The sequence below is a fragment of the Cryptotermes secundus genome, unplaced genomic scaffold (assembly GCF_002891405.2).
Source record: "Cryptotermes secundus unplaced genomic scaffold, Csec_1.0 scaffold483, whole genome shotgun sequence".
In the NCBI taxonomy this organism is placed as follows: Eukaryota; Metazoa; Arthropoda; class Insecta; order Blattodea; family Kalotermitidae; genus Cryptotermes; species Cryptotermes secundus.
In genome coordinates, this window is record NW_019744115.1 from 152,415 (window position 1) to 168,857 (window position 16,443).

General features: G+C 42.0%; 2 protein-coding genes across 2 annotated transcripts in view; one reads left to right on the plus strand and one right to left on the minus strand.

Annotated features, from left to right (window-relative positions):
* The window catches only part of LOC111874479, a 208,695-nt gene that overhangs the window by 58,360 nt on the left and 133,892 nt on the right, over positions 1 to 16,443 (plus strand). The gene's annotated exons all lie outside the window — the stretch shown is intronic.
* Positions 1 to 16,443, minus strand: part of LOC111874481 (serine proteinase stubble) — a 96,594-nt gene that overhangs the window by 21,156 nt on the left and 58,995 nt on the right. The window contains exon 3 of the mRNA XM_033755465.1: positions 12,347 to 12,439. Within this exon, the coding sequence (XP_033611356.1) occupies positions 12,347 to 12,439 (93 nt within the window). The remainder of the gene's footprint in view (positions 1 to 12,346; positions 12,440 to 16,443) is intronic.

A 16,443-nucleotide genomic window follows, 5' to 3' on the forward strand; every position in this document is an offset into this window, starting at 1 on the left:
CACAATCTGCTGCCTTGAATTATCGGACTTGAATGCCGTCTCCTATCGATCAAAATATGGTCGGTTTGATTGTGTATCTTCCCATCATGAGATGTCCAAGTAAATTTATTTATGTTATGATGTGGGAATATTTTACTTTTGACAGTAAGGCTTTTCGATATGGCAAACTTTACTACTCTAACTGCATTATAATTACTAATTTCATGCAAACTCTTATTCCCAGTCGTTGGTTTGAAAATGTCTTCCCTCCCTACTTCGGCATTGAAATCTCCTAACAAAATTTTCATAGGGTACGTCGGGAATTTATCAAATACATGTTCAAGTTCTTCATAGTACCTGTCCTTTATGTCATCAATTTTATCTTCTGTTGGGACGTGAACATTCATAACAATGGTATCACACCAGCGACATTTTAGTATTATATATGATATCCTATCATTAACGAGCTTTACCCTCTTAATTGCTGATACGGTTCTCTTATGTACGAAAAAGTTTGTACCTTATACATGATTTTCATTCTCCTTTCCATTCGATATTCATCTGCTGCTTCGATGTCACCTCCGTCCCTTCTGACCTCCTGTACTCCCGCTAAATCTAACATATTTTAAGATTTCTTCTGCCACTGCCCTGAGCGAACCTGCCCTATTCATGCTTCTGACTTTCCACGTACCGAATCTCGTGTCAATTTTCTTTAGCCTAGGTCGGTTAGAGGATCCATCCAGGTCCGAAGCTTTGTGTTAATTTTCGTAACAGAATTAATTTTACGGAGAGGAGTTGAGAGCCCCACGCCCAACCCCCAAGATGAAGGGATACTCCTTGTCGGCTCTCCGCTACTGCTTATTGAATATATTCACAGCTTCCCTCCATACCTGGAAGGCGTCTCCTCTATCCGCAACCTGAGGACGCGCCATTCCGTGGTAACAAGGGACCCACGTAACACGGGCATATTTTTACTACTTTTCTTAATTTCGCAACTCAAATATAATGCATTCAGTGTAATATCGGGCATAGAACTCAACAAATAAATTTCTTAAATAAATAAATAAATACGTCATAATTTCTGTTGAATTATTTCAGTTTTTATTATCTGCCGAAGGGAGGTGACAGTGATTTTAGATCAGCAGCGTTGTGCGAAAAAAAAAAACAAAAACTGTTTGCTTATGGAAGACTTTGGATAGTGACGATCTGAAGTTCTGAATTCTGTCAATTACGCTTTTGCAAGCGTTAAACTACACTGACTTACTGTACAACATTCACCCATACGTGTGATTGTACTATCGGGAGGGAAAGGTCTGGTAATTAGAATCCGAATATGGAAAGAACAACTGATAGACGAAATAAAAGTTGTCGGCTATGTTTTCTCCAGGTATAATTTACAGGAAGAAGAGTATAAAATCGTCCTATGGGAAGGCCATGCTATATGTCTCTCTGTAACGTAATAGAAGAGCTGATCTCGTTTAATAACATAGGGCTGGCGCAAAAGTAATTGCCGCCCCGGGAGGACGCTTGTTTCACCTGTCTCGCAGCGCCGGCCATGCAGTAATACCACTGTAATTTCTAGGTTTATAATACAGTGAGAGCATTTCAGAACCTGCCGCGGATCCTTCTGCCGGTCCAGCAGAAGAGATACTAGTTCCTTGTATTAAATCTTTCCGCGTTCGATTGGACATGGGGCGCAATCGACAAGAACATAGGCCAGAAAATCACAACCCCCCCTCTGCAGATTACAGCAGATGCGGAGTTTCTTCCTGTTGTTGTGCATGCATTCCATTCTCCTACATACAACGTTCGCGTTGACGCGCGAAGTTACGTGTATTTTTTAGGAGCAGAGCACATTTGAAACTTAAAACAACAGACCCCGGTCTCCTGCGCAAGGTGTCTAACGAACTGTTGAGGGGAATGTTCAAGTTTATATTCGGCGAGCACTCGACTTTTCAGTTAAGTTTTATTTTGTTATCCAATAAGGAATCTGTCTGTCTACATTTATTTACAATTATATGAACGGTTTTTCTATTTGGAAAATGCAGCACCCTGAAACGTATGCCGGAATTCTGTACTTACTTTTCACATGAGCACTTATTCCAATGAGTAAATTTTTATTGCAGTTTCAACATAAGAAGTAACACGGGTGATTGATTCCTCAATACACTATCAGGGGCTTGATATTACGGCCTATAAGCACATAATGCAGAATTTCGCTCCGAGGTAGTTGCTCAGAGACTTACTGGGACGATATTGAAGATAATTTGTAATATGTATAGGCTACAGACCTGTCAGCTACGCCACGGTTCCGAAGGTATTGGACGCAAATAAGGTAAGCCCCTCTTGCCGAACCGGCAGAACGATTTGCTGCAGGTTCTCAGATGATCCTCATGTATATGGCGTTGAATACGATGATGCGTGTCCATAACGAATAGTAGGAAGGTTGTAGAAGGAAGTCGTTATCTCTCGTTGAAAGATACACTTCCAGCCTATACTTTGGGAGGACAGCAACGAAAATCTTCATCCCTGCGGGCTATAACCCATACACTTGAAACGAAGCAGCAGTGATAATCGTTCAATCTCGACTTTCGGAATGATTCTTATTAAGGGACGAGGTTTAGCGGAAAATTTAAATCATTAATTTGATCGGCCAAGATCGTAATCTGCTATCATGCCTGCTGCACATACGTAGTATGTCTAAATGTTATTTATGTGCTCGCCGGTCACGGTAGCCGAGCGGTCTAAAACGTGCACTGTCTTCGCTCACTCGGAAGCCGGGATCGTGGCTTCGAATCCCACACAAGGCATGGATGTTTGGTGTATGTATGCGTTTTTCCTGAGTTTGTATTGCCCTGTGTTTAGGTAGAGGACTTGCGACGAGCTGATCATCCGTCCAAGGAGTCTTACCATCTGTAAAAATGATCATTGAAACTGAGAAATCAGCCCTATCCTCCAAAATGGGAGGGGAAAGGAAGAAAAAATATGTTCACCACGATGAGAACTAATGAAGAATCGAGAAAGTTCTTGTCTCTTTTAATATTACTTCATCCTTCCAGAGGTACTGATAAATATTACAAAGTAAGCAGGATAACTTATTTCTTGACAAGATTGAAATTTAATATCTCTCACATCAGAGAGCGTTACCATTGTCGTAATCCGCTCGGTTTTCAGTTCAAATTCCTAAATCATAAGTTCTTTTTATACGACATTTCTCTGTCCTTATATATTTTCACCTCCGAAACCACTGAAAGTACTGTCATTAAATTTTGTATTGAGGTCTACGGTAAAATTATTGGTGAAACACTTTATGCAGCACATGTTGAGCGTGAAGCTCAAATCGAACGTCATCAGTTTCCACAGAAACTTTCATTTTTGTCAGTATTTAACCACATACAAGGAAAAATAATTTATGGATGCAGTGAGATACGCGAAGTGTGAATCACTTTGCAGTAATAGATATTTATCTGTAAGAAATTAATGCCAATGTGAGACTGCAAAGAACGCATTTTCTAACTCCTTTCAATTATTTTTCTTCAGTACTCTGTGTAAAGATTTGTATTTCACAATATGGCCAGTAAAGTGGAGCCGCTCCCAGAGATGGGCTGAGCAGGTCGTCAGAGCTATGCATTTATCGTCACACAAAATTGTAAAAAATTACGACGCTCACTTTCGCGATCTACAACCGAATATCAATCAGTTTCAAAACAAAGGAAACGCGCCAACCGTGACAAGTCGCTAATCACTTCATTGTTACCGTTTTATTCTACCCATAGAAAGAAATTTTAAATCATTATCTGGAGAAACGAAGTAATCTGCCCCGCTCTGTGGCTCCAATAATGGCGTCTTCACTTTCTCTTACCTGCGACAGTGTTATTCGGCCTGAGTTTCTCATGCAAAGAAGTTTTTTTCCATTTTGCGTTACTTCCATTCTGACAAGGACCTGGCTCGAGTCCTAGGTATCCTGATTTACTGGGATTCTTCAAGACATCCAGGTAGATACCGGGATAATGCCTTGGATTAGGTCACTGTTGTTTCTGTTAATATCTCCCTTCATTTGTTTGACTGTATCTCAATCTTGCTATATACCTTCAGCCAGTCAGTGTGCTGTAGAACATGGCATGGCTTTTAGCTTATTTAGTGACACTTTCTTAACTGAAATAAATACTATAAATGACGAAATGGAAAGAATGTGGAACGAAGCAAACGTGACATATTTTAACGTGGGGCAGTATAGCGTGGTCTCTAGGCACAGTATACTCACTATTTTCAAGGTCTTTGTCAGGTGGTCATCATATTTGCGCAGAGTTTACTTTGTGACTCCTTGCTGTTTTACATGGGCCTAACTGACGCCCGACCCCAGGGGTGTATCTGACATCAGGGTTTTTTTATTGCTATTGGGGTGGGGCTAAGTCCCTTGTACTGCGGCCACTTCTGGCCTATTGTACCAGCCCCAGATGATAGGTGCGGGTGATTGTGGAGCAATTGGTGGAATGAAGAATGGCAGGAGAAACCGAGCACTCGGAGAAAACCTGCCCCAGCGCCACTTTGTCCACCACAAATCCCACTTGACCAGACCCGGGATCGAACCCGGACCGCCGCGGTGGGAAGCCAGCGACTAACCGCTTGAGTTATGGCGCGGCCTAACATCAGGGTTGATGCCGACATCTTTGGTTTTCATACAGAGACCAAGTAATCATGTAGTTTACGTACTTTAGATGGGTGCAAGCGCACAGCGTCGCTCTAACATTGGGACTAAAAAAGTGCGTACCCCAGTCGAAGGATATTCACGTCTGTCTTGTGTTGTCCCGAACATGTAAGACGCCTTTCGGTTCCTGTCCGAGAAGTTTTATAAAATGTCTGAAGGATTAATAGTTTCAGAATGAATTCTGAATCCTAACACTAGAGGACCAGCTAAAGCGTAAGTAGAGTGCTGAAACAAATAGAAGAGAAATTACTTGGAAGAGAAAAGCACACGTCTGTACAGAGTAACCTACACCAGCCGTTTTAGGAACAAACTGATAATTCGGACTTTTATGCAAAATGCTTGAAGCACGAAATACCGTTCGCCGTGATGGACAGCAAGTTCTCTAACATCCGTGCGTGGCTTTTGGAGGTAATCTAGGCGAGAGCATAAACACACTTCATGTAGTCAGTATTTGTTCCCGTCGTTTGGTCTCAGTTCTTTGACTGTCGTCCATAAACTGTATTGAAATCTCTACGGCCAAGGATATTTTACAGTAATATATACATACTCGTATGCCACTATTTCTACGTAAGATGTATTCCTGAAAAACCTTGCCTAAGTTAACAAAAACTTGAAGAAAGCAGTCTTCTGGTATTTGGCACTGTGTATATGTGGTGTTAACCGACGTTTAGGAGGAACGTATCGCCTCCATCTTCAGGGTATTGCGGATTTCTTATATTTTTCTTCTACCCTGAAGATGGAGGCGATACGTTCCTCCGAAACGTCGGTTAACACCACATATACACAGTACCAAATCCCAGAAGACTGCTTTCTTCATAGTCACCGCCGTGAAAGCCTCAAATCTTACATAACAAAATCTTGTTTTCATAGACGCATTATTAAAACTTATACACGGGGTCCCTGATACATTTTCCGTTGCAACTTTTCCTCAACCTCTTTCGTCCAGTCACCCCTTCATCCGCCGCTATGCTTCCACTGTCAGTTCCATATAATGGCTTCCACTCCCGCCAAAGATATTGACATTGAAGATGACAACTGCAATCTGCTGCGAAACTTCGGAAAACCTTCAGCATTCGATGCGGCTTATTCCCGAAGGCCGAAATTATACTTTACACTTCAGCCCTAAGGACCTGTGGATAGGAGTTCTGTAGGAGTAGAAGTCCTCGCAACGCTGATTATGAAGTGTTCTGTTTTCTGGGATACAACGCGCAGTATTCCGTTGTAATTCAGCCGAGGTTTCGGAGGAACATATGACGTATATCTTCAGGATTGAAGAATAAGCTAAGCAAGAGACGATTATGAAGCAGACAGAAATTATACAACAATTAAGATGACCAGGTGTAGTTAAAATTATATAAGTGATTTGACGGTCTTGCAATATGTTCGTGGTATATAAAGATGGTTCTTTACATTGGAAGGTGAGCCTGGCAGTGGATCATAATCCGAGCAGTCGTCAGCTCTCTTCTTGCAGAAGGCAGCAAAAGCTGACTGCCTTGCCTGGAGCATTTTCTTCCGAAACATTTATTTGTAACATCCCTCTGCACTTTTGCACTGAGTCCAAAATTTAGATAAGTTTCAGCTACAATATCGAAGAAACCACTAGTCTTCTTCATGAAATCTATAAGGAAGCTTATGGTTACTTTTTCCCACAACGACCGTCATAATTGTGCAGTCTCCATTGTTCTCAACGGTTGAAGTTTTGCAGTTTCATTTCCATCAGTTCTTAGTTGATCAGACGGGTCTCATAAGAACGCAGTAACGTCATGCGATGGTTTTTTATTTAAAAAAATGGTCCCAAAATAAAGAGCGTTATATGGGCTAGCGCTAAATGGGGAACGAATGGAGTAAAATAACAGTGTCATAAAAGAAAATGCGGCTGATGAATGTTAGAGTTTGGGGGTTCTTCACTGACTCGACACTTACACAAAGTGTAACTGAAAAGTGCGGACAAATTTTGGGCACAAGTTCAATATACAAAAGCAAGAAAAACTGTCCGTATCAACTTGTGTCCGGAAACATTTATTTTCCTAATTATAGTTGAAAGAGTACATTTAAAATAAGGGCTCAAAATGTCCTCCATGAAATTCAATGCACTCCTCGACACGTCTCATCACGGACCACCGTATCTGTTCAGAGTTGCCTTGGTAGTTTCAGATAGTCTGACAGGCATACACAATGCGATGGTGAAGTGCCCCTCCATTATCAGTAGGAGCTACATACACAAGGGTTCTTAGGTGTCCCCACAGGTAAAAATCCAGCAGATTCAAATCTGGCGAAAGTGAAGGCCATACAGTGGGTCCTCCTTTACCTATCCATCCGTCATGATATATGTTATTGAGAACATCTCACATAGCACGGATAAAATTTTCAGGAACACCATCATTCATGTACTACATCCGTGCTCTATCTGCCAGTGGTACATTTTGCAGTAGTTTGTTAAACAAGGCAAGAATGGCTGCCTGTAAGCCCGTGTAGCAAGATATACGGGTTTAACAAACAATCACCAACAGTCTCTTCCCACACACATTAATGCTGAACTGCTGCTGGTGTCTAGAATGGATGGCACAATGAAGATTCTCCCCTGACCACTGGTGTTGGTTGTGAATAGTAATGACGCCGCAACTACCCCGGCATTTTTGAGTCGATGCTGCAGTCCATGAAGACGGGTGTCGAGGCATGCATTGAACTCATGGCGGATATTTTGAGCCCTTATAAATTACTCTTTCAGCTATAACTCACAAATTAAATGTTTCCGGACATACAGTATGCGCCAAAATACGTATACAGTACTGAAATGGAAAAAAAAAGTTCTGTTGACACCACTGTCTATTCATGTGAAGGCCTCTTGCTAGACAGAACCTTCTGAAATTCTGAAGAAATGGTCCGATCACCATGTCCCTGTAGCATTCTTGGGTGACGGTAAGAGCATTGCCTTCCTCATCCTCAATGAAATAGGGGCCTAATATACCGTGTGCTGAGACGGCACACCATATCGTCACACGTGTACTGTGTAGCGGTTTCTGGACGATAACATCTGGCCGCTCAAAACCAAGGAGGCGAGTTGCCTGACGACCACTTACGTATGAGCGGAAATAATACTCAACTATGAATACTTTTTCCTCCGTCGAGAGACCCATTTCCAACAACAATTGCACAACACAACTTCCTTTTCACTACTGGGAATACGTGCGGCTGGAGTATGCCCCGTCGACAAATGCACATACGCGTTCTAGATGCGCGAGTTTCAGCACTGCATATTTTGGCGCATAATGTATGTTGATATGGATATTTCTTCCTGATTTGGTACCTAGAACTTGTGCCCAAACTTCACCCGCTCATCTCACTTACACTCTACATAAAAGCAATCATGTCAGTTATTTTGTATATGCTTGAAAATGAAACTCTTAGAGCAAAGAAATCAAGTAAGTTGGTAGATTAGCATATTGCAGGATGAGCAGTAGGCGTAGGCGAAACGATAAGTTGGGTAAGCAACTAGGATGGGAGTCAACACCAGCATACTGGATGTTGTGACGTTTAAGTTTGTATCCTAGCTGATATCGACAAATCGATATATTACCGGCGAGAATATATTCGATAACGATATATTGCGTAATTTCTTGGTGGTATAAACTACTCTTATTTACATAAAACCATTGAAACCTGTGCAGTCAATTTGGATGGAGGTGTCAGTTGATATTTAGGAAGATAATAACCTTAAAAGTGTCGTAATTCAGTTGAAGGCAATATACGCTATATAAGATTGAACTCTATTATTTAAACGTTTTAGAAAGTTGCAGTTAAAAGTACAACGTACATTATAGTTGATACATGTAAGGAGTAAAATAACGACAGCATATGGTGTTTAAAACTGAAATTCAATTTGATATCCGGCAATTTAAAAATTCTAAATTAATAAAATAATTTGATGTGATACGTCCGATCTCAACACGGAATTCCATATCGATTTACAGCCGAACATGTACACTCTTAGAAAACGGTCAATTGTGTGACTGTGAAAAGGGTGAAAGATAATCCTTTAAGGACTCGTTTTCTTTTAAATAATATATAAGAGCTCATTTCGCAACTCACAAGGAACATGTTACGTCTCCGCTACAAAGACCAACCGGTTAGTGTTGTTTAGGAGAAAGAAAACGCTCTTTATAGTGAAAAGCATATTAAATACAAAAATACATATATTCTATTGGCAGAATGCTGAGTGTATTGTGTTAACGCATGTGGTACATATAGTAACCACTTGGATTTAAAGGGTTAAAGCAGGGCCTTAGGTAAATAAGTTGCATGGATGAAACAGGCTCAGAACAGTGCCCAGTGGCGGAATTTCTTTTTGTCGGAGTTGAACCTTCAGTTTCTTCTACCAGAAATTTATTCAATTAGATATGCCCCCATTATGTGTGAGGATTCCTTCATTGCAAGACTCAGTAGAGATTCAAGCTCGGATAGGTCGAAAAATCAGTTCACGGATTACGGAGACGTGGCCACGTGTTGGTCCTGACTCGACAAGTGTACCACACCTCCCTTTTGTTTTGCTAGGTGGCAGCGAGTTATCTATTGTGTGTGTTCTGCTCCTTGGTTTTGCTGGGGAAAGCTGCGGTGGATTGTGACAGTCTGTCCAAAACACACTTCAGAAAATCAACGCAACGACAGCACTCCTTTGCTGAAAGGTTACCTAACCCAATCCACGGCACAGAGTGTTTCTTGAAATGCTTATAATTATTTACCTGATCAACAAATACATCTTGTTTATATGGAACTCGAAGGTTCAGTACGGTGTTCACCAGGTCAAACATTTTGCCCTGTGCTAAGCTCCCATGTTACAACTTACCCTTTTATCGAATGAGTACAATGAGCTACTTCGTCGAGCGTAAACTGTTGAAGCGTTGACTAGTCACTTTCATTAAGTTCCGAGTATGAAAATAAGTAGAGATTTACCTACAATCTCTTCTGGGCCTGCGCCTTGGTCGTTCAGTGCTCGAGTCCAGTGACGATGTAACTTTTTATTCAGTTTTCTTTTTCCTTAACATTCGCTCATGTTTCTGTGTCTCGGGTTTATCTGCTGCTGGTGGTTATATGCAGATGATATATTTAAGTGAATTCTTTTATTTTTGGCCTGGTACCCTAACTATAATCTTGGCACCTATGCCCATTTCACTCGGCTAATAATTAGCAGGACCAGCTGATCAACTCGGAAGCGCGCTTTCAGATCATAAACACACAGGCCGTTTTTTGGTCACTGAATTGCGTTTTGGCAGAAGCGTCTACCCGCGTGACATTATTCAAGACTTTCTCAATGTCGCCAAGCGATTGCTTATAATTATAATTGAGCGCATACCGCGACCATCAGATTTGCATTGTTTCCATTTCTTATCAGCTCCTCTATCAACTACTGAGAAGATGGTCAAGGTTCGATATCCGGTAGGGACTGTGATTTCTTTTACAATCATCCCGGTGTCCAGAGGGACTCACAGGCTAAGGCAACATCATACACCCAGCTCTTCTCCTCATCTCGGTTCTACAACCCGATTTGGGTCATGGCATCCTCGACTATCCCTTCCCATGACTCCCTCTCCCGTCTGGAATTCAGTATTTTAGATCTTGTTTTCTGTCAAGCCACCTGCAGTTTGGTCTACCTTGATATCTTCTTCCTTTCGGACCAAATATGGGTATTCGCACCTAATTGCAATGAGGGTGATGAAGAGAGGAATGGGAAGCCGAGCGTTCACTTTTACCTAAAACTGGAGTCAAACAGGTGACGGATAGGGCAATGAGACTGCCATTTTGCGTCTGCTCATATTGTTAATTATCATTATCTCCCCCATACTCCACTCCATCGAAAATAACACGTTTCACTGTCGTAAGTCCAACACCACATGCTCCAACAGAGCGAATTTGCAAATTGGAGTCCTCGCGAGAAGAAACGTATATCGAAGGTGATTGCTTTATCTCTCACCACGTGACAATAACTGCAACGGCATAATTCTCATTTGCCAGTTTGTACGATTTTTAGTAGACCTATGACGTCGAAATCAGGAAGACATGGAGTTCTATCGCAGAATCCCATCTAGCTCGGTTTGAGGAACAATCTCACTCGAAAACATTACGACTGCTGCGCTCAGCGATTGTAACGTCGGTCTGTCACTGCTGCAATATATGCCGGGGTGCAAGTTTCATTCCTATGAGAAGCACACTCGGTTTTCGTTCTATAACGAGTGGCATATATTTACTCGTGACGAGGAAATAAATCTCATGGAGTATGTATCATATAATAATGTTGTAAGGATAAATTATGTGAAGAACAAAATGGAATACGAAGAGGACATTCTTATAGTGACACTTCTTTAAGACCTTTTCAATTCTTCAGGAAAGAAAATCGACTAATGAGATCTTCACGCTGTCTGTATATCCTTTCTTTTTAACTTTTGAAGCAGATGGCATATATTCCGAGCTAACTTCGCCGACAAGCGGCCGTCGCTCGGTCGGTATAGTTTGCTTGCGGACTACAGGACACGGAGTTTGTTATTTTGGTACTATTGGAGGCCATCTCAACGTCTTAGGCCTACTTCTTATTTTCTTGCGATAAGTAATAATGGAATGACATACTCGCGAAATTATTAAGCTCCAAGCGTCAATAAACTTAGGATCCCGAAATGGTGATGCATTGTCAAAAAATGTTTAACTTTTGTTAGAATAATTTTTTTTTGGAGAATGTAAAAAAGAACATAGCAGCAATGCCAAACTTCTCGGTTTGATGACGATTACTAATGAACAGTATTTTTTCACACATTTGTGTACAGAATCTGCAGAATCTGAAATAAATATGTATGTTCAGTAAGTACAGGCTCGTGAACTCTTGAACTTCCCAGCATTTTATAGAACCCGAAGGTTCATTACCTTGTACGCGTATATTTCCTTCTGGCTTTCCCACCAATATCTTAAGTATTTTAAAATGTAAAACAAAATAACGACACATGATGATAGGACTAAAAGTCTCTGCAGTAAGGATCAACCTTCCTGGTCTATCCCTATCGTAGAGCAAACAAATATCCTCAGTGTGCTATTGTTTCATTGTTATTTAAAGCTCTACCAGTTTCACGCCAACCATTTTCAGAATCTGCGTAATACCTGCGACATCGACTATAGTCTACCGCAGCAGCCGCCGAAACGTCTCGGTCTGTTGGTTCCGACGCCGCAGCCACTGTGTGCATCTGTCGAACGGTTTTACTGCAGTAGCTGGACCATACAGATATTGTATATTGTATATTTTAATGGGCATAATAAAACAGGCGGGGTGTACATGAAAAAGAGACTGTCAACAGCGATAAAGTTGTGAATCTGCAACAGACCGTCCTAAATTCCTAGCAATCGCAAATGTCTCCTTGGACACTTATCCAAATTAACATGGCGGAGTTTTATGGACCTAGTACCAAACGCAAACAGTTCCTCATGCTTACATGCTGACGAGGTGTATATCCGCCACTTAAAGCAACTGCCGGGCCGCGGCCAGGTACCGGGCCCTGGCATCAATTATACCGGGCTCTCATCTTATAGAAAGGAGACTTTACCGGGCCGCAGTCTGACCAAGGTTGAGACCCACTGACTTAAAGGCACTGATAGTTGAGTGGCAGTGTCATGCTGACTTACTGTGTCCTCGCTGAAGGGTGCTCACGGAGCAGGCGGGGGGCGACACCAACAGCAAGATGGCGCCCACCACCAGGACCCACAGCATCCTTGTTCCTGCAACAAAAACAACACAAGTCTAATTTCACAGCATGATTTCATATTTCTCTTCTTTGGGTGATTTTTTCTTTTTCTTCGGTCATTTTAACTAGAGAATGTGATGTCCAGCAAAATGGCTCCTTAAAATCGGTGTGTAAGTAGAAGTCCTGGGAAGAAATGATCGTTTACTTTCATTTTATAGGACACGGACCGCACAGAAAACTACTCCAGCAATTCCTCCAAGTCCAAGTCACATTGCGACTGACGGTCAGTCAGTCAGTAAGTCTTGGTGTCGAGCCCTGTCTGGGGATCATGACCAGATATTTATTACTGCTGAACGTCGCGGTTTTGTTTTTTTGTGGGTCGCCCTCTCTGACGAGAAGACGGGTATGTCTCTTTACATGCTACTGGTCCTTGCCAGCGCAGTCTTTCTCGGGTTCCAGTCCCTTGGGACTCGCGACCGTATTTTACTGTCTCAGATTTGAGACTTCCCTTTTCGTCGCCTCCTACGACTCGCAGGGTCACGGTGGAGGGATTCGACCCCGCCTCCACACGGGAATGTGAACTGTCAGTTCAAGAGCAATTCCTCGTTGTCGCGGGAACGTATTACCAGACCTTGCCTAGCAACGCTAAGGGGATACACAGACTCACTGACTACCCTTTGATACTGTATGGACTGCATAGAAAACGACGCGTCTAACAATTCTTCTATTGTTGCATGTGTATTCGATGTCGGGATAAAGTTTTTTCACCAAAGCCGTTGCCTAGCAACATATACATACACACAGACTGATGGGAGACATTTTGAAGTATGCCGTTCAGTTGGGCTCAGGTGCCATGATATACACACCAAGCTTCTTGAAGACTGATTTAGGCATTCAAAAGTCGTTGGAGGTAGAGGATGCACAGACACAGCCTACTTTTATTATTATTATTTTTTTTTTTTGAAAATAAGGAACTTAGGCTAAAAATATTAAAGTACAAATCAAAAGCTACAAAGGACAGGAAGATCTCCGAAGAATTGAACAGACCAGATATAAAAATCTGAGGCCAGAACCGGTTCATATGGCTGTTATGGTCGAAGTTCCCATGACGATGACTATGACTATGAAGAGTCTTCCTTCCGCAATGTGACGCCATGTAGTCTGGCAGAAGTTCAGTGCCATGCCATGAAGACTTATGGGGAGTGGAGATGTAGATACGTCATAACTTGGCCTCGGCACTAAATGGAGGTGAGTGGTCAGCTTCGCCCCATGGCCGCTTTACCCCCGAGAAAGAACCCCGGTAGCAACTGCATAGGATGCTAGATGGGCATCAGAGACGGTCTGGAAGCTTTTAGGGGAATAATTCCTTGCTCTACGGGGAATCAAACCCGGATTTCTCGGCCACCCAGCCCGTAGCCTGGTGATATACCAACTGAGCTGTTTTTCGAAATGCCCAGTAGGATAGAAATATGAGTACGTGGGGCTACAGAAAAATTAAAATCTTAGCTTGTTTGAAGTTATTCTCCGAGAGGGCCCAGGAATACCATGATATTCCTGTCAGGATGATAACTGCTGACCCATCTGAGAGTCGATCCGCGTTTCCAAAATAACATGTCGGAACAGTATCGTTATAATCATATCATCGGATACTATCATCTTGCAAGCTTACTTCTTCATGAGTTTGAATCCAGTCGCAGTGTTCCTGCGTGTATAAGCTGTGCGCAGGGTGCAGTGTGAAGGGATGCGCAGGATAAACACTGAACCTGAAAGGCTGAGTTTCAAACGATCACTCCATAGCAACGTAATGCATTTGAAGACGACGATATTACAGCTTCCTTCCCGTACCGACAGTTTATCGCCTAATATTATTACGATAACGATGACAATAACATGTAACATGCATGGGGAAATGAAAATTCAAAGTTTATTCGGAAGATCATCTCAAAATAAGTGACCACTTGGGACATCTTGGCTTAGATAGGAGAATGATATTAACATGAATCTTAGAGGAACCGTGTGCGACAGTGCTGACTGGATTGAACTGGCTCAAAATAAAGTTTGATGTCGAGATATTTTTTGGATACGCTGATAAACCTTTGGGTTCCGTGAAAGTGTGAGCAACTATGTGCTTCTTAAAGAACCTGTACAAAAATCTAAATATTCTAATTTGAAACGGTACCGACGGCTAGTGAGTGATGCTTAAGCAGGCCTGGAGCTTGCAAATGTTTTTTTTTTCGTTACTTCGTGCATCCTGTATCAAATTTTGAAGTAATGTTCATGAAATGTTATGCACATATTGTATAGCTTCCATAAGAGTGTAAAACACTAATGAACTTTGAGTAGATGAGTACGGGGAAGAATACGGCAGTGGCCCGTTCGAAAAATTTCCTCGCATTCGCCAGAGATACTGAAGAGAACTACGTAAATCAAAGGGAATGATCTATATCCCGGTCCAGTGCATAGGGGTATAACTGGGCTACCCTGTTCCTGGGGGATTTTTATACATGGGGAACTGACCCTCCAGGTTTGGGGAGCCTCAAATTTGAGACAGTAAAATGTGGTCACGAGTCCCGCGGCAGTCGGACCTGAGAATGACTGTGCTGGCGAGGACCAGCAACAATTGTAAACTACAGACCCACCCTCTCGTAAGAGAGGATGTTGCGTAAGGACTATGAAAGCAAGTATTCAGTTGAAAAAAATTGCTGGTCGTAAGTCTCAAAGGGCTTGTCGCCAAGATGGACTTAATGGTGGAAAGCCGCCAGTCGTAAAGTTATTCTGACTCTGACTGTTACTACTGTACAACATTCTTGATATGAGGTTGTGTATGAACGATGAATGAGGAAGGATTTTGTCGTCAGATGTAATCGTGGCCAATTTTTAGGCACTCTCCTGGAGGGGCTAAAGAAAATTGTGAGAAAACTCATTTGGGAAGAAAGCCATTCATAGTCAGGATTCGAATAGGGCACCTTCTTAATGCGAGTCAGACGTGTAACCGCTGTGTCGATCTGTTTCATATTTGAGGTTTGGATGAAATAAATTAACTGACGTCGCAAAACTTTCTCGTATCCGTCAGAACCTCCTGTATAATAATTGTTATTCGAGACGTAAATATTTAAAATGTGTGAAATTTAATCACCGTTCTCGTAACAATTCCCTGTAAAATATTGCTATCTCTCAGACTTTGTACAAAGCATATTTCGTTCAACGCATAATGCGGGAGGATATGTCTGTTAGTCTGCAAGTTTCATTTTCGAGATTGATCGACGGATACAAGTGTTCACACTGAAAGATATTGCGCAGATTTAATTGTTGTGCATTCCTAGCAAATGTAACATCTACCCACGTGAAACCCACGCTGAATGAAACTTTTAAAAATAACTCATAACATAAAAAATTAAAGCTGGCATAATATATACTACATTTCATTGAATTCTACATCTATTAGACCTGCAGTATTATGTTTTTCGGCGTGGCAGATATGTAATGATACAAAAGGAAAACTTCCAAACCCTCAACGCCTTGTTTCGTCCTGCTGGCAGATTGTGACCACTCATTCCGCTGACAGCCCAGGCTAAGAATACGGTGGGTTTCAACTCCACGCCCTCTGCACCCCGTCTCTTGGTGGTAATCACCAATTCGAGGTAGCCTTGACCCCGTCCAACCGGTTAGTCGGATTCCGGAACACCTAACCCAAAGGTAGCGGTAGCCCACAATTATGTACATTACAAAAAATAAGCCTACACGTGGAATTTCACTCGACATTAAAAACCACACCTTGTTTGGAAAGTAGCACGAACAGACATGAAACTATTCTTTTTATGGATGTAAATAAATATCATTACATGGACACAAAAATATAAAGTTATGTCCTTGATTCCATTCATGCGTTAGGGATGATGCAGCTCAACTAAAAATGCGGGTCAAGCTTTCTGTTTTTATTTAACCAGGAGTGGCGGCAGCGCTGGTCATGTGACTGGGGTCATATCTCACGCCGCATGACTAACAGAAGGTCGCAGCAGTAAAACTAATTCTCGAGTA